At 39.3% G+C, this 24,985-nt stretch overlaps 1 protein-coding gene across 6 annotated transcripts in view; it reads left to right on the forward strand.

Annotated features, from left to right (window-relative positions):
• Nucleotides 1-1,533: 1,533 nt before the first annotated feature.
• Nucleotides 1,534-24,985, forward strand: part of SCN2A (sodium voltage-gated channel alpha subunit 2) — a 76,786-nt gene continuing 53,334 nt past the window's right edge. For 4 of the 6 annotated variants that reach the window (XM_027733532.2, XM_027733534.2, XM_027733529.2 and 1 more), the window contains exons 1-2: nucleotides 1,534-1,779; nucleotides 22,537-22,856. In XM_027733532.2, coding sequence (XP_027589333.1) covers nucleotides 22,590-22,856 — 267 coding nt within the window. In that variant the 5' untranslated portion in view covers nucleotides 1,534-1,779; nucleotides 22,537-22,589. Of the gene's footprint in view, nucleotides 1,780-20,960; nucleotides 21,028-21,494; nucleotides 22,071-22,536; nucleotides 22,857-24,985 lie in introns of those variants that run through there. The other 2 variants (XM_027733530.2, XM_027733531.2) reach the window with 2 other exon arrangements.

Raw genomic sequence — 24,985 nt, forward strand, 5'->3', positions numbered from 1 at the left:
CGGGAGCTGGGATGTGCAGTGCCCGTGGAGCCAGGCCGTGCTCCAGCACCGCGGACAGCGCTCACTGCGGGCAACGCAGGCGGCCCTTCGCGGGGAAATCCTTCACAAGGCATAAATATTCTTTTTGCATGAAATAGTACTTTATAGGAAAAAATCCTTAAAACAAAGTCAGTCTACAGTGTATCTTTTTTTTTTTTTTTTGACAATAGGATTTCTAAGACGCTCAGTCCATGCTCGCACGTAGGTGTTCTGACCTGTTATTGTAATTACTTGAACTATTTTAATACTTCAGAGTTCTTACATGGTCCAAGATCTCATTATAGGGATTGAACAAGCATAGAGATGGATCATTTTCCTGAAGACACTCCAAGGGTTTGTGATAACCATGATGAATGGTTTAAGGTGACACAACTGCAAGTTGTTACTCAAAGGGACTGTCTCTCGAGCTACTTCCCCGTGTTGACATCAGTGATTTTTGTAATGAGTCAGATCACAGATCCTAATTAAAAATTCCACGGTCTTCATCTAGATTCCATGGTCTTCATCTAGATTTATTCCTAGTTAACTTTTGCATTTTTTCCTCCCCCAAACCTCTCCCATGTTTTGGTATGATTAAATTTTCCTCCACAGCTGAGAACTGTTGAACCAACCCCGTGTGCAGGTGGCTGCTGTGTGATGTGACAGAGCAGGTGTATGTGATAGAAATAGAAGATAAAAGTAGAAACAGTCAGCTACCCAGCATTCCAGTATAAGGTATCCTTTAGTAACAGTAAATCCAACACTGCTATTATGGGAATAGTGGCTAGAGACAACTGGGTGAGGCAGCCAACTTGTATATTAGGCTTTTACAACTTACAGTGTCCTGAGTATGAAAGATCAGTTTCAAGTCGCTATAAAATGCAATACAGGCTTGTGTTAAAATATATAAAACAGGTCACTCTAAAAACTCTTTACTAAGCAATAATGTAATAGTACTGGTGAAATCTAAGCATCCATTCCTCCTGTCTTACATAAAGATCTTTCTTCCTTTGTCTTTCAATGAGTATATAAATGTAATTTATAATTTCGCAGAATCAATACTCAAAGGGAAAATATCAAGCACTCTTATTTTATACTATTTTGTAGTTTTGGGGGGGTTCTGAATAAAGAATGACTTGTTTATTTCTAAACATAAAGTGTATTAGGACATAGTAAAATAAAGATATCTGGCAGAACTTGAGTTTTCTGCAATTATTTGTATATTAATGTATACTTCAATGTAAAAAAAAAATAGTTATGGAGTTTAAGCCTCAAACCCATTTTCAAATAGTTGTAAGCATTTATTAGTCTTACTTTATTTTAGAGCTGTGCAATCAGGGGCTAACTGCGACCCACACCTCCCCGGTGGCTGGGCAGGGTGTGCGGATCCAGCGGGCTCGTCCTGTGCCAGTAGGTGGAGCCCGCACAGAACCCGCGGCCGCCTTGTTTCCTCCCCCTCCGCTCTTCTCCCCCCTCCCCCCTTTTCATTTCCCCCACGACCAATTTTCTGATCGATGCTGGGATTCAAGGAGTGAATCTCAGAACAGGAAGCAGGCGAAGAGACTACAGAATACTGCAGAGGTTCCTTTGTTGCCTCTATGGGAAGGTTCTTTCTTTATTTCTTTCCTTTTTCATTTCAGTGAAATTAAGAGTTTACAAGCTTCTTTGCCCAGGAACCTGTACCTGCAGTAGGAGCCTCTCATCTATCTACAAGTGTATGGATATTTCTTATGCTATGATTTTTAATTCTCTTTTAATCAGGTAAGACACTATTTTATTTAATTGGAATGCTTTAGACAACAAATTCCAGTTGTTTTATACCAAGATTCTTCTCTTGTGGTGCCACACCTAGTTTTCAATTAATATTAATAGAGCAAGAGGAAAGGAAATCATAGCCATCTTTGCCACTGCATGGATTTTTCACAGCATTTAATTAGGTCTTAGCACAATAATAAAAATGTTGTTGCTCTTTGGAGGTTTCTGATCCGATTTTTTTTAAGCTTGCATGTTTATAAGGATTACTTTTGAGTTTCTGTTTTTCATCCTAATTGTGGTAATTTGTTGCTGTGATTTTGAGGTGGTCATCCACAAGTGTTTTCTTTTTCTACTGGAGGCTATACTGTGCTGTATTCAGAATACAAATTGGAATGTGTTTTAAAGCACACAAATACATCCCTGGGATTGCACAGCTTTGATGCAGAAATGTGCTGTTGCTTCTTTATGCTATCTTCAGACTGAGGCTTTCTTTACTTCCTAAATTCATCATTTTATTTCTGTGAGGCATGGGAGGTTTACAGGATTCTCCCCTCTCTCATCTCCCAAAACAGCCTCTCCCTGATGGAAGACAGAATGGAGGACTTGTCTGTCACTAAACATGGTTTTGCACTGCTGCATATACCATATGAAACACATATGTTTTGTGAATTGTTTTACGTATACAAGAACAAAATTTTTATTAAAAAAATACATTCCATATTGCATGAGAGGGAAAAATTATTCCTTTCGTTATTTTTTTAGAAGCATGATACACACTGGGAGAGACAGCAGAATGACTCAGGAGGTGGGAAGCTCATGCAGCACCCCCTGACTCTTCTTTCAAACCTTCGGGTCTTTTTTCTTACCTTCTTTGAATTACATTACATATGTTTAGTTGGGAAAAACAACATAGAAATGCACAGACTTACACAGTCACAGATCAGAGAAGGGGCTCAGTAGCCAATTTGTGAAAAAATAATGTGCAATCAGTTTAAATGCATTTTGCTTTTGATTATAAGGTGGTAAGTAGCACTTAATCAAAAATTTCACACACCTGTATAAAGGCGAACTTTTTTCTTTTAGTGGTGATTAGTGAAGCAACAGAAAATTGCCTGTTGGGATTTGAATGCTGGATGCTGCGTTGGGTTTAGATGATTCCATAGATACATGTGAAATGTTAAGAAGGTTCACGCTCGTTCTCACCATCTGTGCAGGTTGCCTGCTTGGCTGTATTTTTGTGATTGATGTTTACAGTATGTATATCTGTGTATGGCTCAGCCATTGTAGTATCTGAAAATCTCTTCACTAGTGGTAAAGGATCCTCAATTCTTGAACAGATCTGGAGAAATGATGAATAATCATGTCCAAATGATCCGCAATTTCCTCCAGTGACAAATGCATTAAATAAATTATGCTCTCATATGTCTATATGCCCCACTTCAACAACAAACAGGCATGTCAATGGGATGACTCACATTCTTAATATTAGGCAAGTGGACAAGTACCTGGCTCTGTTATCTTGATTTTTAGACTGCACCAATTTTAAGGGAAAGAATAACTTTTGTAATCACAGAAATTTTACAGTGTTCATAAAATGCACCTAGTAGGCCAGATGAGCATGTAGCTTCAAAGACAAGCTATAGATTAACTTTTATGTTAAAAAAAGAAAAATCCATAGAGTTATTACAGGTTTTGAGTATGTTCATTGTGAGCATTAGGTCTTGGGAAATAAGAGGCATATAAATGGCCATATTATATCAAAGCATGATCCAGTTACCTACCTGGAAGGAAGTAGGATATTTCTGGAGAAGTTCAAGCAAAACTTGACCCTAAGAGAAAGTTGGCCCTCTCTACCTTTTGTGAAACTTAATTTTAGGGGGTATTTAAGCCTTCTTTCTATTTTTGTTCATCTGAAATACTCTAACAGAAGTATACTCATATAAGCATCAGATCTCCACAGGAGATCCCAGCATACCTCCTCTGCAGCCAGAGCAAGAGCCCAGCATCAGTTACTCTGCCAGGGCTGCTTGCTGTTGATTTCTTTGTCACAGACCTGGATGAATGGTTTCATTGGGTCACTGCCTGCAGCCCCGCTCTATCCCCGAGTAGCCCTAAAACTGTCCCACCGAAGGGATGGAGAGGACACTGACATCTCATATAGTCTACCTGCTCGAATCCTACTTGGTAGCAAGAAATGCAACCATAGTCCCCTCTTATGCATACAGCTCTTGGCTGGAGCAGGAGAATGTAAAACAAGATTTTACTGTGTTGCTTCCAATGTTTCAAAGCCATGCGCATGCTCACACCTGCTTCTCCAGAGCACAGTGTGGATCCTTTGCAGCCGCAGACCCTGGGCCTGTATTCCCCCTGAGTGGGAGCGGCCTCTTGCCCATCAGAGCCCTCCTGTTCCTCTCACCCTCAGTCCCAGCTTGCCAAGCAGGCGTCAGGGATCCCAGGGCCTCCTTTCTAGAGGCTTCCTGAAGTCACTGGAATAAATCTGTTCCTTGTGCCTACTGTCGTCTCACTGACACCTACCAGCCTCAGAAATGCTGGGTTAAAAGGCATTTCTGCCAATAGTGGCCTGAATCTCCTGTTCTTCTGTAATTGTCTTTGAAAGGCAAATGTACCTGATTTTCAAGAGGTGTTAATGACGGGAGGCAAAACACTGATTAACCACATTCATGTTATTCAGTTTGAATTCCAAGTTTGCAACTTTACCTCTCTTATTTCTGCTCCTGAACCTACTATTGTTCCTTTTTCCAACCCCTTACCTCCAGCTGAAGTTAGGCTGCTTCCTCTTTCTGCCTCTGACTGGTTTGGGACCAGCTGAAGGGCTTTGCTTCCACTCCTGGTTTCCATGTTTGATGCCTCAGCAGCTATCAGTGCTGCTGAAGAGGCTGCTATTGCCAGGCAGAAACATAGTCAACATGTGGCAGCTCTGTAAGTATTTATTACAAGATGCTAAGAAGCTTTTTCTGAGCATATTTAGAAATTACTTTAGAGAAGTGCTGAATGGCCAGATTTCAATAAATTTAAACAGGAGCAACAAAATTCAAACTCTTATATCGCCCGAGCAGCCTACTTGACACAATTCAGAGTAAACAGATTGTAGCAAAAGTTCTCAAAAAAATGGCTGGAAATACATTTTAATGCTGCAATATTACCATCATGCTCATTAAATAATTACAAAAATAGTTTTTAATCTTTCTATTAAAGAAACAAAGAGCATAGGTTCATCGTTCTTGCCTATTGGTTTATAAACTTGTAGATTACTGAAATAATGGTTTCAAACTTTTTCCAATAAGCAGACTACAAATGTCCTTTTTCTATTAAATGGTGATGATTTTGTTGTGATAAGCATTCAAACTGTATCACGAGGATACATGAATCTGCATTGTCAAGTTAAGCTTTTCTTTCTAACTTCATTGAAAGAAGTATCTCACCATTTATAGTGTCATTAAAGAAATAAATCCAATCTCAACAATTAATGTTTGGCAAAGCTGAAGGCATAATGAAGAGATTAACATGATGGAAACTATTAAGCAAAAAAAACTCTGTCAGCTCTGTTCATACTATATGGGAAAAAAATGTTGGTTTTTTTTTTTAAGAAATCGTGAATAAGTTATTTTTTAGGTCTCTAGCTGAAGTTCAGTGATTGTTTCTGTATGAAGTTTTCATAAGTTTTGTGTAATTGCAATCCCATTTGCTACTCGATTCTTAGCTTGGCTTCCCTTAAGTGTGAGCAGAATCTGATTTTGGCCAGAAGAATTGTTCTTGAACTGCTAATGGTTCTCACTCATCTTTTTGGACATCCTCACAGGTACTTCCTATTATGCATTAAAAACACAAACTTCCCCTACCAAGAAACAGGATCATGTTCGATAAGATAATGATTGCTCTATGCAGGATATATTTATCTTACCTGCACAAGCTGGTAACATACAGCGTGAGCAGGCATGCATTTTAAGATGATGGACGTCCAGGTTTTCAACACAGAGCAAGTGGTCTTCTCATCCTCTAAAGTGGCCTTGTCATATCACAGAAGATGCCTGATTTTTATGGCATATGGTGCTGCTTGTCTGGTCTTAAACGGAGTTGTAGCGTATGGCTTTGAGTAATTTGGAAAATGTCAAATGGCCCACTCTAGCCAAAAAAATTGGGTACCATTCAACCCTGCAGTAAAAAGCATGACAGCAGTAGGTCTAGCCAGCTCTCAGCTCAGCACTTTGGTTTCAAAGGCAGTGTTTGTGCTGTATGGAACTATACAAACCCACCTGATTATTTTGGCCTGCTAACTTATCATTCTGTAGCTTTCTGGTTGCTGGTACTGAGTTAACTTAAAGCTACAGTATTTCCAGATCTAGTGCTGTCATTCCTCTAACAGCAGGGTGAATTTTGCCTTAGATGAATTACTACCAGCAGGTTTTTACAGTGGGGCAGAAACAGTCTTCCTGTCTGAATGGGTGTTATTTATACCTTTTTTTTTTTTTGCTATACCAACCTCACCATGTCTCACCATTTTCAACGTAACTGCAAAATCCTCCACAGACTTTGACCCCAATGTAGTTTTGTTTGATGATAAATGTAAATGACTCACTCTGAAATTAGGATTCTGACTCAAGTTCTCTAAAGCAATACACTGTGTTCTAGACTCACCCATTAGTCTCAGTAGGATCCCAGATATATTAGGAGCTAGATTCCATAGATGTATATAAAATGGAGTCAGATGCATCCTGAAAAATTTGACAGTCTGTGATCTTGATAGAAATAGTGGCTGGAGTTTAATGCATCGTAAATTGCATGTAGCAAGGTTAGAAACAAATGTCCTTTGCTTGGACACTGGGATTGGGATGTGCTGTTTAAAAATGAGTTCCATAAACAGGTGCAAAGAGAAGGTTGAAGGAGCACCTGAGCATCTAAACAGACTATGTGCTTATAAAGAGTGTATGGCAAATTTCTATACAAACACTATTATGAAACAAAAGCTCTGCCCAGGGTAGTTGAAATTTGACAGCCTATCTCTATGTATACTCATTGTATTTTTTTTACTGGTAAATATTTGTACCAAGTAAAAACCAGTGGAAAATCCTACCTCTTGGGCCACAAGGCAAGCTTTCTAAGATCAGTTTTCCCTACTGGAAGTCTCTGGCAAGGTTATTTTAACTGGGACTGTGGCATGCAAGGTCATATCACAAGAGTATAACAGGTGTATTTGTAGAGTGTGTGAGCTCTGTGTGTTTCTCTTTGCTGAGAGTCAATAATGCAACCATGGAAACTAAAAGATAAGTACTGACACCAGGCAGAATGAAAAAATCTTCCATCTGTAGTTGTGTTAACCTGAAAGCAGACATGGGGCAAACACTGCACGATTGTTTGCAGATTGAGACTTCAGTGATGGCTGCACAAACACCTCGTGCAAATGCACTCGCACAGGTTGGATTTTGCAGTGCAGAGGCTGGTTTCCATTTTGTAGAATGGGAAGCACTGCAAAAGTGCTGACAGGAGACGGCTTCCAAGGTACACCTTAACACTACTGAAAATAGTAGTATTCTAATTCTAATTCTCCTAGTGAAGCAGTGAGAATACGCTTTGAAAATAGGGTGCAGGTTGAGCTAACCTTTTATTTCCATCTGGCTTCTGGAAAATACCGATAGACAAAAGGGAAAGTGCACAATTTTACTGTCAGAAGCAATGGGGAGATGCAAATGTTAAAAATTATTAGGGAAATCAATTTGATTAGAAAGCAATAGATTGTAAATGTTACTAGGCCACACTTATAAGAGTCACTTTTCAACAGAATAATATTTTACATCTTGCAAACAGTTTACTTTAGTAGTTATGTTGGCTAAACATATGCAACAGTCAGAACATTTTCAAGACTTATTGTTTCAAATTTTTTTTTACAGTACTTTCAGTTAGAGCTAACATTTAAAGCGCCTCACAGCCTTCACATTTGTGACTGTAAAAAGATATCTGTGCTTTTGCCAGCTGAAGTTTTTATGAATTACATGATCTTTGATCTGAAACAAAGCTTCGGCCCTCTAAGCCAAGCCAAAGGCAGGCTAGTCTCACAGAGAGAAATCTGGGACTTTACTCCGCTAGTATCCTTCGGGGGTGGGGGAAAACTGAACATAAGCCTCAGGGTGTGATGATGATGATGACCTTTAATGTTGCACGGAACACTTGGGTGCTATTACTCATGCTGATATCTTGCTCTGTGGAGTGGTAGAGGCTGGGAACCCAGAAGCATTCTCCATTGCTGGGAAAGGGATTATATAGCTTTTCTCAGTATTGACCTCACTTCCAAATCCGTTTAAGGATTCATACATTCTCAAAATAATCTGTCCTTAGTGAGAAAGATGATGGATATGATGCAGAAATTGAGTGAGCTGGTATAAATATTGGGAGGATGGGTGAGTGACTCTGGAATTGCGGTAAGGAAAGGAAATATCCCCTGGGAATCTAGAGAAGAGAGACAGATGGGGGGAAGGCAGTTAAATGTAAGAGGGGGGAAGTGAAATTTTAGGAGGGTATACAAATTCAGTTTATATGAGAAAAAAGTGGAATACATTACAAAGGAAATCTTGACACGTGTATCCATGTTCCTTTATGGAATTAAGCAGTGTGGCATGCCTGGCTCCAATGGGAAAATCTCCTTGCATTGGTACAGCTCCAGGTCGCAGGTGATGCTGTGAGCAAGGAATGAACCCTTTGGGGAGCTCCTGCATTCCATCTAATCAGAACCTGTTTTGCTGGCTCAAACGTAGTGGGAAAGGAAGAACTCTCCTGAGGAGGTTTTCAGCATCTGCTCCCTTGTTTTATTCACATATACCAACAGATGCAAATGGAATATATTCTAAGAAAATTTACAGTTAGGAAATTATTCTAAACTGGAGAAAATTATCAAACTCCACAGAAGAAATCTCAGTTCCAAGTCACTCAGTTATAATGAGCTGCAGTTCTATTTTAGCCTACAATTTTGTAGATTATCCTCAGCAATCCTTCTTTTCCCCATAGAAATAAAACACTATAATGAACAAGCCTCTACTCCTTTTCTTTTTTTTTTTTTTTTTTAAGTTACCTTGAAACAATCTGTATTTTTAAAGAAAGTGACTAAACTTTACAGCTCTTGGTTGTTTTACCCCTCTTATGAAAAAAAATCAGGAGCTATAAAAAATTAGTTTTGGGCAGATATATGATGTAACTATTCAGTTTTCCATTTCTGGCACATTTCTGTACTTAAAAGGAGAAGTGGTACAGAAGTGTTCTTAACATCACTACCCAGGAAAATGATGTCTAAGTACAAAGCAAGCACCCATGTTATTGCAATAATACTTTGCCATCAGGTAACTTACTAAGGGCTTCTCATGAATTTGGCATGTTCCAGCTGAGGCTCATTTTAAGTAAGGAGACTGATATAATCCTTACTGTGCAGAATGTCAGAATAAACACACTCATAAACACCTGCTCTCATCCTACATTTATGAATCTGTGTTGCTCCTTCCGGCCTTTCAAGTTTCTTGATGGAATACTGATACTACCTTTCTGCTCTTACTTAACTGCATGTGTCTGCCATATGCATTTTGTCCCTTAGGACAGCCTGATTCATAGAGATGTTTTTAGAGTGTTCAGTTCTCAGTTCATGTCTTGATGCGACAGTTGGGTTATCAGGACACTGTAAAAGGAAAACAGAAATTGGGCCTGGTAAACTGTTTCAGGGGGTTTTAATGGCATTTCTATTTAATTGTGGGCCAATTAACTACTCTGTTTCCTTTCAGATTAAAAAAAAAATCTTCTAAATTTAATAGAGACCTGTTTAATGCTTTCTAATGTTATATGTCTGACTGAGCTTTTCATTACCCAGAGAAACAAACATGCTGGTCAGGTCACCAGGGAGCAGTGGTGATGTTTGCTGTCTTCCTTTGCACAGGAGGGATGAAGCTGCAGCTCTAAAGTTTTCCAGTGGTTCCTGTATGATGATCTGGGAAATGCTATATCACTGCTTGGCTGTTCTGCACAAGTCACTAACCATATTACTCATCATGGCATCTAATTTCATGCTGTTTGGTTTAATTTTTCCTTTTCAGTTGCCAAATTTTGAATATACATCCAGCCTTGTGTGTCTTACACTGGTGACATCTTCATTTAAAAGATGTAGATACTCAGCTGTAAAAATGCCTGTAGTGTGAAGTTTTGGACAGTTGGCAGAACTGTAATACATAATAACTATTAGAATTACAGTAATTAATCTATATTGTTAAGTACTACAACAGGTATATTCAATTCTCACCCTGTCTCTGTTATTGGGTATCTGTCCACAAACCACATATATTTTCATATGTCATTCTGGTTCCAAAACCACACATGGTTCTTCTTCTCAGAACGCAAAGTAGGAATAATAGTAATGGGTGCAAAGTAAGTGGCTGATATTTAATAAAGAAGCGTGGAAGTAAAAGGATCCACTAAATATTTCGCATTTTAAAAATCACAGTAAAAGTACCTTAGTAAGTGACAGAGTCAACCACTCAGTTGTGGAACACTAAATTAAGGCTGCCTTTACCTTCTGGAAATCACACACATGATTTGTAGCCACCTGTGAAAGCAGCAGTTTGAGTGAATTGCCTGCCATCAGGCAGTACTGAGTAGGATTCATCTCATCTCTCTCCCTTTCTAGTCAGTCGAGAGAGACGGGCACTTCTAGAGCAAAACTTGCCTCATCTTAAGGTAGATATCTGAAATAGGTCAGAAGAATTGCCTTTTAAAGGACTTATTTTTCTTCAGTGAATATGAAAGGAGTTCAGATTGGCTTAGATGTGGATGCCTAAAGATGCAGGCACCTGAGGCCAGAGAAGGGGAATCCTCCTTCATGACACAGGCAGAGGTGACACCCAGTTCCCCAAGACAGCATACAGATCTTGCACAGAGGACAGTGCTTTTTGCCCACATAGTTATCATCCTTTTTTCTCTTTTCTGCTAGTCAGTTCTGCCAATCCCTCTGCACCACCAACGAATCAAGGAAGTCTCCTTCAAAATTAATCTCACTACTTGTAAGAGCTCGTTCATATTGTATACTGCAGAAAACAGTGAATATTGCATTACTGTATCTACTGACAAATGGACCAAAAGTAAAGCAGATCTCAATTTGAGTATATGCTGTCATTTGAGTCCTTCTGCCTGCAGTAATAGGTGTTATTTATTGGACTGTTTGTACACAATTTTAGGGAGACCATATTGATACCCATATGAATGATCAGGAGTTATTTAATGTACATTCACACATACTTCAGAGCTCTAAACTTGTCATCTTTATAGTTCTTTATAAACTCATTTGCTCATCTTCATATTTAGCCTTCCAATTAATTCCAGTCCAGTTATCTCAGCTTTTTATTCCTTCTCTTGCCCATTCATCCCAAGCTGTTTTGCTTTGTCCTATCTCAGTTTGCCCCATTATAGTGGCTCCCCTGCTTCCCTTTTCCTTGACTTTTTCCCAGCCTGGTCTCCTTTGAGGTCAAACTGATCAACTTACATGAATTTCTTGATCATAATAATCTACAAGTCTTTGAGCTTTTCATGTCTCTCCAGCTAGCCTCCAGGACTATTGCAGCTAATTTTGAGACAGTCTCTTTATCCAGGCAGACAGTTCTTACACGTATCATTTCCCTGGAGGTTTTTTATGCTGTCTGTCTTCAATCTCAGATATTTCTTCCTAAATGCCCCCTTTTCCTTTTGTATTTCCTTCTAGATTTTGGTGGAGTTTTTCTTGCTTGTTTTTGTTTTATTTGGTCTGGTTTTTTTTAAGAAACAGCATATAGGATGATTTGGAACACAAAGATGAAAGCATTCCCACTCCTGAGTCAGCAGAGTCCACAAAGACAGACTTCAGCTGCAGGAAAATCCCCTCAGATGGACAATGAAATGTTAACAGGAAAAGGCACTATCTCTGTAATTCACACTTTTAAACCTCTGAGGTCTTCTTTCAAATATATGCAAACTAATTTTTCAAAATTTTTCAACTCTGTATTATAGAGTTGAAGTATTATAGATACCATTCCAGAAGAAAAAGTCCAAAATTCAGAATCCTGTTTTGCAAAAATTGCTGCAGGGGTTCATATTCCTGCTTTGCAAATCAGAAGCTATAAAATTTTAAGGAGAAATATGTATATGTAGCTTTTTCTTGGAAATGGTTCCATCATCTGACTTGAAGCTTCCCTCCAAAAATCAGTCTGAGGGAAAAATGGAAAATTTTGGCCCCAGCACTTCAGGTTTGGCATAACCAAGCAAGGGGGGAACAAAAAAAAATGAAAAAAAGGACAGGTTGAGCATCTCAGTAATAAACAGTACCATCAGCCTCATCTGCAGTTATCATGAAACATGACAACCTGTAACTAGTAGTTGGCTTGGACCCATCTGCACTCTGTCCCTAAGGATATAGTAACAACTGCTACCCCATAAAGCATCATAAGACTAAAAGAATATTTAAAGTAAATATGGGACCTCATCTGTGACTTAATTTCCAGAATCACTGAAACCACTTTGCTTCTGGCTTATTTAAAGTGGTACTTTCCTGAAACAATGCCAGTTCTCCCAGTGCAGTGGCAAAGGGAATCTGGTGGAGACGAGTTGTGCTTTGTAGTTGTGCTTTTTTTGTGCGTTTCTATCTGCTTTGGAGACCTTCCTATGTTTCCAGGTGCAACTGCATAGTAGGGGCATGAGTAGTGCATATGAGGAAACATTTTGTGGCATCCTGCCCTTGAAGGCTGATAGATATCCAGGGAGTTAATGCTTCTTTCAAGCTGCATTAACCCCTGCAAGATCCCCTTGGCAGCTGGTGCAGTGCAGCTGCAGGGAGCCTGTCAGCTTCAGTACAGTTCCCAAGGGGGAAATTCTCATCTGTTATCCATGGAGATATTTGTTTCCCCCATGTGGGATGGCCCTCACGCTTTCCGTGTCTATTGTGTTTCGGGTTTGGAAGAAAGTTTCTCAAGAAGCAGTTGTGTTGTTACTACTAAGCAGTCTTTGCAATTGCAGGCCCATTTAGAGAGTGCTCCGCTTAGATCCAGATTCTCTTTGTTTATTTTGCGAAGTTACAAACTGATACGTACCTTCTTCATGCCTTCTCGCATGTACTAGACTGAAACCAGGGCACGTAGTGGATGTTTTTTCTTAAAAATGTACCAACAGCTTGAAGTCAGTGGAGACGATGTAAGAACTGTCCCAGCGCCCCATTCCCCATGTCCGTTTCTATGGTTTTACAGTCATCGTTTCCTATTTAAAAAAACTCTCAACACTCCCCTCAGCCTGGAGAAGGGGAATTGGCTGGCTGCAGGCAGTGAGCAGCATGGCTGACTATCTGTATCCAATACAGGCGGCTCACACATTTAGCAGGAGGAGGGATGGTGATCCCCCGGTTGCTTGCCGCCCTGGTGGTAAAGCCTGAATTTTGCTCCGTCGCTGCTCAGCTCAGCTCGTGGGACAGCGGGAAAGGACCTCGCCCGGCAGGGCTCCAGCCCCGGACTGGTCCAGAGCCTCGACTGTTCCTCGCAGGCGAGTCCTGAAGGGCGGGTTCTCCCCATCCCCGCGCAATGCGGCCGAACCCCCGCTTCTCCACAGCAACCCCCTCCACGTCCGCCTCTCCGCGACCTGCCGCTATCTGCCCTTCACTAAACGCCTGCTCCTTCCCTCCCCTCCTGATTCTCCCGTGTGATCAGGTCCGGCTGAAGCTACCCCCGCTTTGCTGCTGGAAAGGCCCCGTGCCGAGGGGGTTTCTCGGGGAGTCTCCGCAGCCCGCGGGCGGCGGCGGCGCTCCCCCCGCGCCGCGCGGTGCCGCAGCCGCCGGGCCGGTTGCCTGGCAACCTCCCCTCGGCGCCGCGCCATTGCGGAGCCCGGCGGCTTCCCATTCGCCTCCCCAGCCCGCTTTTCACTCGGGATTGTCGCTTCCAGCGACATCGGGCTGCCCACCTTCCCTGGTTTTGGCAGCTGGGGGTGCCGAGACCCGGGGCGCTGGTTCGGTGCCGCACCTGCGGCGCCCGCCGGCGGGGCGGGCTGGGCGGTGGCGCCCGGCGGGCTCCGCCCTGGCTTCCCCCTCCTGCCTTTCACCCACCGCCTTCGCCTTCCCCACTGCTTTCCGCAGCGCTCTCCGCAGCGCTCGCGGTGTGGGCATGTTGGCGCTGCCAGGTTCCAGGGAGCGTGTGGAAGTGTTTTGGGTGGCAGTGGAAGCTGGTGGCAGCGGTTCACTGAGACGGAGGGCTCGGTCCTTGGCCCTTTGTCCCTGGCTTGAGAGGAGCTTGGCCCGGCTTCGCTGCCGGGACCTGACGTGGGCTTACGTAAGCTATGAGTGAAAAGGGACAGTCTTGTTCATAAGTTGTTTGCAACAGAAGACAGAGGCTTTAAAAATGGAATCACACTGTATTTCCCACAATCACTTGTCAGTAGGTTCAGAATCATGATTTATGATTGTTCATCCAAAACTGCTAGGCAGATGTTAGGGGGATATTAGAATCTTCTATCTACCTGGTGTCTTGTATTCAAAAGGATATAAATTACTTATGAATTTTCTGTAACCATTCTATAGTTAAGATTAATGGAGATTTCATTCTAAACATCTTTACATAATGCCCGTACTGGGAATGTTAAACTCTGAGTTCTGGTTTGTCAGGAAAGAAATCACAGCATGTTTTATTAACAGCATAAGTAGTCAGCACATTCTCCTGTTCAGGCATCTGGAAATATCTAGCTCATCCCATACATATGGCATTTCTGTTATCATTACATCTTTGAATTGTATATTCACTCTCCCCACACAAACACACTAAAAATGGATATATCTCTAGCCTGACACACAAGACTGTACTTGTGGGGATATGTTTCTCACAATGGATATCAGGGCAAAGATTGATTTAAGAAAAGCCCACAGCAACTAGATAGCTGAAAGGCCTTCATCACTTAGCCAGCTTCATTAGGGATTTGGTGAATAGTCTTGCATTGTTTTCCCACATTTGCTGTTTGCTTTGGAGACAGTATTTCTCTTTTTGTGAAGGGAAACTTGAACTATTGTTTTGAATCTTTCTTGAGTGGGAATCAGCCTTTGTTTTTTCCTCTGGTTGAGAACTGGAGGACCTCACTGGAGTCTGGCAGAAAGTTTATTTCACTATATTAAAAAAAAAGGTTAAGAATGGTATTTTCATCAAGTGAAAAAACCCAAATTTTCTAATGCTAGAAGGAGAGATTTAAGGGCCTCTTATCTGGAAAGACAAGTAGCTTTTTTGTTCAGGCACTGACATTTGGTTGAAAATCAGCAATTGTTCAAAGGCCATTTCTGATAAAAGAGTAAAATGGAGTAACTTTAACAAATGCAAGTCATTGCCCATTATTGGTTAACTGTAAGTAAAGATAACAATCTACTGATTTTTAACAATGTGTTTTTCATATTTCTTTGGAGTACATCTTGATATAGCCCTATGGGTAGTTTTCTGAAATAAGTTTTAAAGAGAGTAAGAAAACTGATTTGAAGGACCCCCAAACTTTCCCAATAGGGATCTTTGTATACCTGTTTTCACATTAGAAGATCCTTGCTGCACATTTCACAGAAAATGCTGTCCTGACGTCCATGTTGAAAGGTAAAGAGTAATCCTGATCACCTTCTGGTCTTGGAAGAGCAGTCCTGAGACTGCTGTAACTGAATGCAAATGCAATTTTGATCTTTAGATTTGCTAGTGTTTGGGCATTTTAATAACCCTTTTTGCTTTGTTATCCTACTTACGCTGGGTTCTACGCCAGGTACAGGCTCTGTGCCAATATTTGTTGACTACAACTGTAGAGCCCTGTTGTGCTCCATTATTCAAGAACTGGAGATCCATTTATTCGTGCTCTGGCACCTTAAGCCCTCTTGAGTTTGCACGTAGGAGAAGCATTAAAATTTGGACGACACCAAAGGTAGTCAGCTAGTCCTTTGCACTCTAAAAGTGCCTCTTAACTTCTTTTCTGAAGTGCGGTAGATCAGTTATTTGATCTGTCTGAAATCTGGCCAGTTATTTACAGTTTTCAGCCAGACCAGTGAGCTGATCTGGCTAAAATGCAGAGGTGCAGAAATGCTCAGACCAGCACAGTGGGAAATGAACAGGGTAAGAGCGGGTGGAAAATGCGTCTGTCCTTTCTGACAGCACTATCTCATATTGGCTTAAGATTTTCAGTAACTGCATTTTCAAAGGTGATTTTCTAGTTATACATCCATTTAAAATGTTGGAAAATGTGTAGGAAGCTGTATTTTTATATAGCTCTTCTAAGAGCTATTTGGAAAAATTTGTTGTGCAGGAACACCTACTGTTCAAAGTGCACAGTTCAGCACGTCGATATTGTATGAAGGGACCTCTGTCACAGCTCTGGCTACTGAACAGACAGTGCAGCGTTGTATGAAACACACAAACCTCAAGCACAGGAAAACTGATGTTTATTTGCTGTCTAATTTCAGCCATGGAGTAGTGAGCCCATAAATCTTAGCAGAGATACTACACCAGCTGTAAACCTTCTACCTTCAGACAGTGCCATCACATGTTATACAATCTTTCGTGCTGTGCCATAGAGTGCTGACAGATCCAGAAGGGTTACAGAGATAATACTCTGTGAGACAGAACAGAGTATTTCCAGGATTTATTTTACCCATGTATAAGAATAACAGTAATGTGAGCTGCAAGTAAGAGAATGGACTAATATAGCTTTTCTAAACTCGATTGTTTTAATTTCTTTTTGTCAGGCTAGGTAAAAAGGAAAGTATGGAAGGAGAGGCTAAAGAAAAACTGGGGGCAGAACTCTCCTATTCCACACTAGTACTTCCTTAGATACTCTTGTCCCTTTCTCTCTAAAGAAGTGTTTAGAATTTCTTGCATGTGATGTCATTTTTTTCTACACTGCACCCCCACTGAGTTTTCAAGAACTTTCTCATTGCAAAGTGACTGAAATCAATCCCCCTTTCTTTTCTGCTTCTCTGGTATATAAACAATAAGCTCTTGCTCCCTTGAGGCCTGGGGAGAAAAATAATAGATGAAGCAGCATAAAACAATGAGAAACCTATGCTTATTAAAACCCTAACACAGTGACGGCCTGTTAAAAGTTTCTTGATTCTCATCCTGATCAGTTTTGCTACAAAACTCACTCTGATCTTGTTTTTTTCCAAGATCTAACCTTTCTTAAAGCACTTAAATGATTGTTGTGTGTCTACTCTGTTCATTCCTTTTTTTCAGTGGTAAAAGGTTTTCCTAACAAACCTCTCTTGCTGCCGTTTAACCCCACAACCAGTTTGCATATATGCTAGATAAAAAGAAAACTAATACCTCCTTTTTGTCGGAGGAGCTTTCTGGCCGTATAAAGACTGTCACTGTGTCTTCAGTCAATCTTTCCAACGTAAAATTAAGGCAGAAAGAGCTCAAATCCTATATTTCCTTGGATTTTTTCTCATAACTTATGTTTTATTGCTGTGGTCTGAATTCTTTCCATACTTTTTGAAATGTAATACGAAGTTGGACATACTGCTCCAAGTAGAAGAGTAGAAGATCAGTTCAAAAGTTTATAAATCCAAGTAATTGCATTTTTTTTTCTTGCAAGACTGACAATTTTCACTCATGCTTGGTCTGTGATGTCGTAAGTACTCTAGATCGTTTCCTGCAGAGCTATCATTGGATTCTTTCCTCATCCTATAATTTTTCTGTTACTTATTCTTGCCTAAATAAAAAAGGTGGAGCTTTTATCTCTCAAGTGAATTGAATCACTTTTTGAGCCCGCTGTGTTATTTGCCAGTACATTTTTATTCTAATACTATCCTCCTGTTTACCTGTAGCCCTCCCAGTTTCATGTCATCTCAAAGTTAACAAACATGTTTTTCAGTCATCTAGATCACCATGAATAATTTAGTAGTATAGTGTTTTAAGTAGCATGGGAGGAAGAGGTGACAGGAATTCAGTGTATATGATTAAATGGATACTATTTACAAGAAGAAAAAGCTCTGCTTTTCTACCCCTTTTGCTTTTCAATTAAAAAAATACAATTTCATTTTAGAGCATAAACTTCAGACTACTTTTAAGATTAAAGTTTTTAGGGTAGTACTAACATATCTTGCAAACTACCACAAGTATCACAGTAGCCTACACTTTGGCTGAAGTTCCTTGTCATTGTTACAATTTTGGGACAGATTTTATTTAAAGTTTAATTTATTATTTCATCAAAGAAAATGGACAAACACCAATGTATTTTGTTCCTATCACAAAGTTGGAAGGCATTGTCAAAGACTGAGCAAGCTATTGTACAGAAAGGACTAGATGAGCTTGATGACTGGTGTTACTGGAACGAGATGAAATTCAGAACTATAAATGAAAAGTCATGCACTTTGGGGCAATCTTGTATAGTACAGGAACACACTGCTGGAGAGTAAAGGGATCACAGAACCATAGAATGATGGTAAATTGCCACTTGTGCATTTTAATGCTATACTTTACCACTGAACAAAGACAATTAATTTTTACAGATTTCTGAGGAGAAACTGTCAATGTGTTTTTCTTCTGATTTTATTAATGAGGATTGTTTGTAGATGAAGAGCTGCTCGGCAACTAGGAAAAGACTCACAAGTTTCTCTTTGCTCTGTCCCGTCAAAAATCCTTCACCCTCATGTAGAGTTTCTTTACATATGACACTGAACACTTCTTCATCTCTACCCTTTCTATGGGCCATGTGTTTCACCAAGTCATTAAAGGATAAGGTCCACTTCAAGCTTTCAGATGTGCCGTAGTAGAGGGAGGATGGATACCACTAGTGATACAATTGTTCATAAAATGTACCCATAGCTGTAGATGGGAAGCTAGACAGTAGCCAGAAGTTACCTATTACCAGAATTATTATACTTATTTCATATTTATTTTTTAGGTAATTTTTGACAATGTTTGAACAATAGTTTTTAAATATAGGCTATGTTGGATTGGGTTTTGATTGATATTTGCTATTCAATTTAATAATTTTCCCTTTCTATTTCTATTAATTTTGTCTGTTACATTTATTATAGTTATGGTATCTAATTATTTTAATATACTTTTAGAATTCTTACTAGCTTCTTTAGATGTATTACTGTGGTCTCATCTGTAGAAGTAGATATATTTCTCTTCTGCAAAGATCATATTGCATTTCCTGTCTAGTCTGTCTCTTTAAAATATTTGTTCACTTCTTTTTACAGCCTAGTAAGACTAGACCCTTAGAGCATCTAAGGCAATGGGATGCAATGTGTCACTGGCTATTTCCTTTTTGTCTTCACTTTTCCCTGCCTAACACTGTGCATGTAGATTGTATAGCACTGGTGGAAATCAAATTGAGATCTTGGGTAATTTCAGTCCCATACGATACGAAACAAATAATCAGATGCTGTATCTTAATATGCCACTAATGGAAGAATGAAGCTCCTTTTCCATATTGTGTGAATGAGCCCAGCTTTTCAGGTATTTGATTTACTGTAACTTTCATATATAAGCAGCCGCATAAACACGTACGTGCATATCCACACGAATAAATAATCAAAATGCTTTTGTAGTTAGAAGCTCCTTTACTTCTCCTGTGAATCTGTGCTGTCTCAATCCTCTTATTTTGAGACTTCAGAGCAGCTCCAAGTAAACCATAGTTCTAATTAGATCCAGCCAGAAGTTTTCATCCAAACTTCTTTTTAACAAAAACATTGGTTAAGTGGAATTGTTTGTAAACTTTTTGTTGATTTCATTGAATCATCTGTGAAAGTAGAAAATCCTCTCAAATAAAACACTTTTCTAGAAAGGCTTTAAACATTATTTTAAAATGTTGTGTAATACTTACATAAGTCAAAACTAAATCAATGCTTTTGATGTGTTTGAATTACATTGCTCATTCAGCATATATTTTCTTAATTGCTGAAAATTTAAAAAACCTTATTTTGATTAAGTCAAACTGATCATTCTATCACCATGATTACCAAAGAAACAAAATATCAATATTTTCCTTCTCTTCATTGTTTCTTTTTCAAAGCCACAGTGCCATTTCTTCAGCTACTGTATTCTTTCCTTCTCCAACCTCTCTCACTTTAGAATGACCTTTTGCTTTTTATTACTTTCCACAGCTTTTTCTTGTCCTCTTCACAGCTGAAGGAGGGGTGATGGTAGGGAGTAAATGACTGCCAGAACGTCTGAATGTATAGATACAGCAAGACCTGTGTGCTTGAAAAGTTTGGAAGAGATTTGTGTACGTGTGAGAGAAGGAGGGAAGGGCAGAAGGTCGATGGTGAGGTAGGAGAGAGGTAAAAAGTTTTATTAGTGCAATGGGAGAAAAAGGACAAAAATCAGTAAGCAAAGAAAATAGAGAGAAGGCAGAAGAGTGGAAAGAGGTAGGATGGCATTTCAGTGGAGTGGTGCCCAAAAGCGGTGTCTTACTGATTTGCCACATGAAAGGGGCTTACAGTGCTCCTGATCACCTGCTGTAGCAGGGAGCAAGAAGAGATGATTTCTGTACAGGAACTTACCACTGCTGTGAACACTCAAAACTGCCCTCCTTCTCTCTCATTGCTGGCTTTCCAGATTTGGAAAGAATACACATTGAATATATTGTATGCATTTATTTTAGAAAATTTACACAAGCTATAGTTTAAAATAATCTAGACTGAGAATAATACGGTTTCAGCAACTGCTTTGGTTGTACACTGCCATTGTAACCTCCATTTTTTAACTTCTCTTACTTTGCTATCTCTCCTACTTTCTTTCTCTTTCACCTTCATAGTTTTAGCTGCTATGGTCTCCTCAGCAGTAGCTGCTATGCATTCAAAAGAATTTTTGAGAATCCCGAGACTTGGCTGGTTATATAAATTTGTGTATTTTAGTCCCAGAATCTCAGTTTAAGCAAATGTTTGAGCATGCAAAAATTCTTTACCATTTCTAACAAGAATTTATGGGTGTATATCAGTACCATCTACTGGCAATAAGAGTTACAGCGCTTAGTAGGCTCACACAGGAAATGCCAGATTTGACTTCAATAACCAGGCTCCTTCAGCAGGAAGTTAGGTGTGGTCTGCACAAGAAGAATTAAAAAAAAAAAAAAAAAAAAAAAAAAAAAAAAAAAAAAAAAAAAAAAAAAAAAAAAAAAAAAAAAAAAAAAAAGAGAGAGAGAGAGAGGGGAAAAAAAGAGAAAAAGACATGATGGAATTTTAGCTGCAGTCTTCCTTGGTGCCATTCCAAACCCACATAAGTGCAAGATTCTTCACTGGTAATGAATTTTTAATTGTTTTCTGCAGTATTAAAACAGAATTATGCTTTTTCGTTTTGTTTTTTTTTTTTCCTTCTGTAATTAAAAATATAATGAACAGGATTCTGCTGCAGGACCACTTTCATTTTCCTAATTAACCTTTCTGCTGCTACTAGTCAGTGCAGCTTCCAGCAGCAGTTTGCTACAGACCCTCTGTGACAGAATGCACCCGGTGCATTTTCCTGCAGTGGGAGAGCATGCTCAAGGGAGACCTGCAGGAGTTGGGATGTGTGTGGATGTTTGTGTAGGTGTAAATGGCTGTGTGCATATGGTTGGAAAGGAGGAGAAAGCATCATGTTGCAGCTTCTTTAGCAGCCTTCAAAAATACGAGTTTGTTGCGGCTGTGCTGGAGTCTGTGTGTTAAGCGAGGCAGTAAAATAGGATCCTGCTGATTGTATTCAAACTGTTGTATCATTTTAATTTGATAACTCTTTCTGGGTATATTGTCTTACTCAAAATTTGTTGCTTTATTGCATTTGCCATATTTTTAGTGTGCTTACTCAGAAGGACTCTTGAGAAAAATTCTTGTAGACTACAGCAGAGATCCCGTTTGTGATTTCAGATCAAAGTATTTGCATTGGGAATATTTTCCACTTGTTCTTTTTAACTGAACTGTCTGGAGACATTAAGGAGAGATCGTCCTGCTCTTGCTAGTGAAATTTATGAGAAATATATACAATTGATATTATATATCAGACATATAAGATCTAAGAGTAGTATGTAATGATTAAAGAGCATTTTTATTCCATTCAGCAATTCTTCCAGTGCACAGTGTGTTGCCAGGCAGGGGATCTGTATACAGGTGCTTATGCTTGAATCTTGTTTCCTGAGCTGGCAGCTCTGCAAAGGCAGCATATTTGTTTCCAAAGAGAAGGAGAATCTCGTATTGCTTTCAGCTGATCCCTCTGGCTATACATGGCAATAGTGAATTCTAGGAGTCATTTCTGGTCCATATAGCTAGAGGGAGGATTGGTCCAAGATGCAGCTTCCAGGAAAATAAGGAGGTGAGTTGTCTGGAGTCTTGCTCCTCGACACCAAATCAAACACTTCAGAACTGTTGTTTCCTCACACTGAATGTAGTGGAAAATATCTCCTACTTTAATCACTGGAATGGATAACATTACCCTTAATAAAGGCAAAAATATGTTATTGTATTGTATGTGACTTTTTTATCAGTCTATAGAACTGACTATCATTGCAGGCACTAAGTTAATTCAAACGAATTTTAAACTAAATGTTTTAAGAATTGATACCTTCAAGACAACTCTAAGAGGCAAGCTGCAAAGGAAAATGGTTTGTCTTGAAATAAAAACAAATTTAAAAATTCATTTCACAGCAGCCTCCTCATGGATGATGACTATTGAATTTAACAAGATGTCCCACAGAAAAGTCTGTGGAAGTATATTCCTTTACACTGTTTGTAGCTGTCTGTGTTAATCTAAATTTTTTCTGTATTTTTTATATTTTTAGCACTTTTTTTGTGAGAGAGGCTAAACAGTAACTAAGAGGTGCAGGATGAAAAGATGGCACAATCAGTGCTGGTACCACCAGGACCCGACAGCTTCCGCTATTTCACAAGAGAATCACTTGCAGCTATTGAGCAGCGTATCAATGAAGAAAAAGCTCAAAAATCCAAACAGGAACGCAAAGATGAGGATGATGAAGATGGCCCAAAGCCAAATAGTGACTTGGAGGCAGGAAAGACACTGCCATTTATTTACGGTGACATACCTCCAGGAATGGTGTCCGAGCCCTTGGAAGACCTGGACCCGTATTATATCAATAAAAAAGTGAGTGTGTTGTATATTTCTATCAGACTGTTAGAAGATTAAGTAACAAAAATCCCTTCGCATAGTATTTCTAGTTTTTTTGATCCAGTCCTTCAGTCCTTCTGTCTAATACATTCCCCCAACAGCTGATCTGATTGGCAGAAATCTCCATTGTAAGAACAGAAATTAGTAATGCAAGTTTGCGGGACCTGGTCTGTCAGTAGAGGTACATTTAGATTTATTTTAATATACCTGGCATTTTACAAAAACTGTACCTTTCAGGGGTTTACACACAGGCAAATTGAAGAAGTAGCACAGAAGTTATCTTTAGAATTATTACGAATTGCTGTATTACAGATGTGAAAGGAGCAGATCTTCAATATGAAACCCATCTCAAAGGTAGCCAGGCACCTTGTTACTAGGTTTGTTCACTGTCATGTGGAAAGTCTGAGTTGCATTCTCTTGGTGCTGGGAAGGATAGGGGAGTATGTAAAGGTAATTTCTTAGGATATGATGAAGATCATCCACTTCCATACTGTACTCTATAGAGGCATCATATATCCAGCTTAGTCTGGTTGAAAAAGTTTTGACATCCAGCTCTATATTTTTTTATGATTGTTTTCGAAGAAGAGGTGTTTAAAAGAGGGACATAAATAAAGAGGAGGTAGGAATTGCTCTTGGAGTGTTGACAGAATGTTACATAATTTTAAAAATATTTCTCTGGAGATGTTAGTTTAAAAAAAAAAAACACACATGCTTTCTTTTTGTTTAAAGTAACAACAACCATTGTGGCCAGAACAAAAGTGCTGAACTTCAGAATTGTGTCCAGATGGCCTTGGTTTTCCTCCAGAATTTCAGTCCCTTAGATTTTGGCATCATATGTATTGCACCATCATTATTATACCAGTAAAGAAGAAATTAACGATTCTCTTTCCTGTTTTCATAATTTTTTTCTTGTGCTTGCTTTTCTTTTTCTGTGGAAACTAGCTAGCAAATAAAACCAAGTGAATTTAAAAACAAACAAACAAAAAACATGAAAGCGAAGAAGCTACTTTAAAGAAAAATGAAGAAAAACCCCAAGAATTGTCATGAGTCAAACTTGAACTAAGTGAAATAATACAAATGAAGATATTTCCTGCAGGAATTAGGGGTATGCCTCATCTGTAATATGTTGAAGCAATAGTGATATAGGCATACCATGAGGAACTAAACAGAACAGCTCACAAAAAATCAGCTGTGCCTGAAATGTTCATTGCAGAATTTCTGAAACTCAGTTCATGTGTGGAGAATCATGAGTTAAATTTGAAAACAAGGTTTGCAATTAAATATCATGTTCTTCTCCCTTTACTCAGGTGGTTTACCCTGTTGAAGTCTGGAAGGCAAATATTATTTGGGTCAAAGTACTGATTCTTTCCTTCTTTCCCTGTTCTGCAGTAGTAAAAATCTAAATTCAATGCTAGAAATCCTAAAGTTAGAGCATGTGTTATCATGCTTTGGAAACCAGAAAAGTAATTCTGCAATTAAATGTGGATGTGGGGTAAAATCCTGAGGAATGCTTGTTCCTGATTGAGAAATTCCCAGCAGTTGTATTGATCTTTTCCAAAAGCATAGTGGTTTCTAGTAGGAGATGCAAGACTTCAAGCTATATGTTGCAATCATAGTTCCTCCTATTATTTTTCTTGGTGTTCTTTGAATATCTTTGAACATCCTTGTTTATGTCAGGCTCAATTTTTTCTTTTTAATATGTCTTGATGAGTCAGCAGCACACAAATGATACTTCATCAGACATTTTGTCAGAGTAAAGGGAACAGAAAACCTAAGAACTCTGATTTTTAGAGGCTATATTTTAATGGACTCCAGGAATGATAGGAAGAGAGTTGAAAAATGGTGATAGTGAATGGCACATTACAGACCAAACCTTTCTCCCCTACAATAAAGGACCAAAGTGTGGATTGAGAATCAATAGTTATGTGGGAATGCAAACATGCTCAGTTTGAAAGTCTGAAATGTATTATTTCAGGCAGGGAGAGGCATTGTGTTTTCAGGATTTCAGCTGCTCTGTTTGCCACACCTGCTCAGAAAAGTAGAGCATAATCTTTACAAATGCTGCCCTCTGATTCCAGTTGAGGCAGATCATGGCTGCTGGCAGT

This window comes from Pipra filicauda, unplaced genomic scaffold (genome assembly GCF_003945595.2).
Source record: "Pipra filicauda isolate LSUMZ 115617 unplaced genomic scaffold, ASM394559v2 scaffold253_size2546935_pilon, whole genome shotgun sequence".
Classification (NCBI taxonomy): domain Eukaryota; kingdom Metazoa; phylum Chordata; class Aves; order Passeriformes; family Pipridae; genus Pipra; species Pipra filicauda.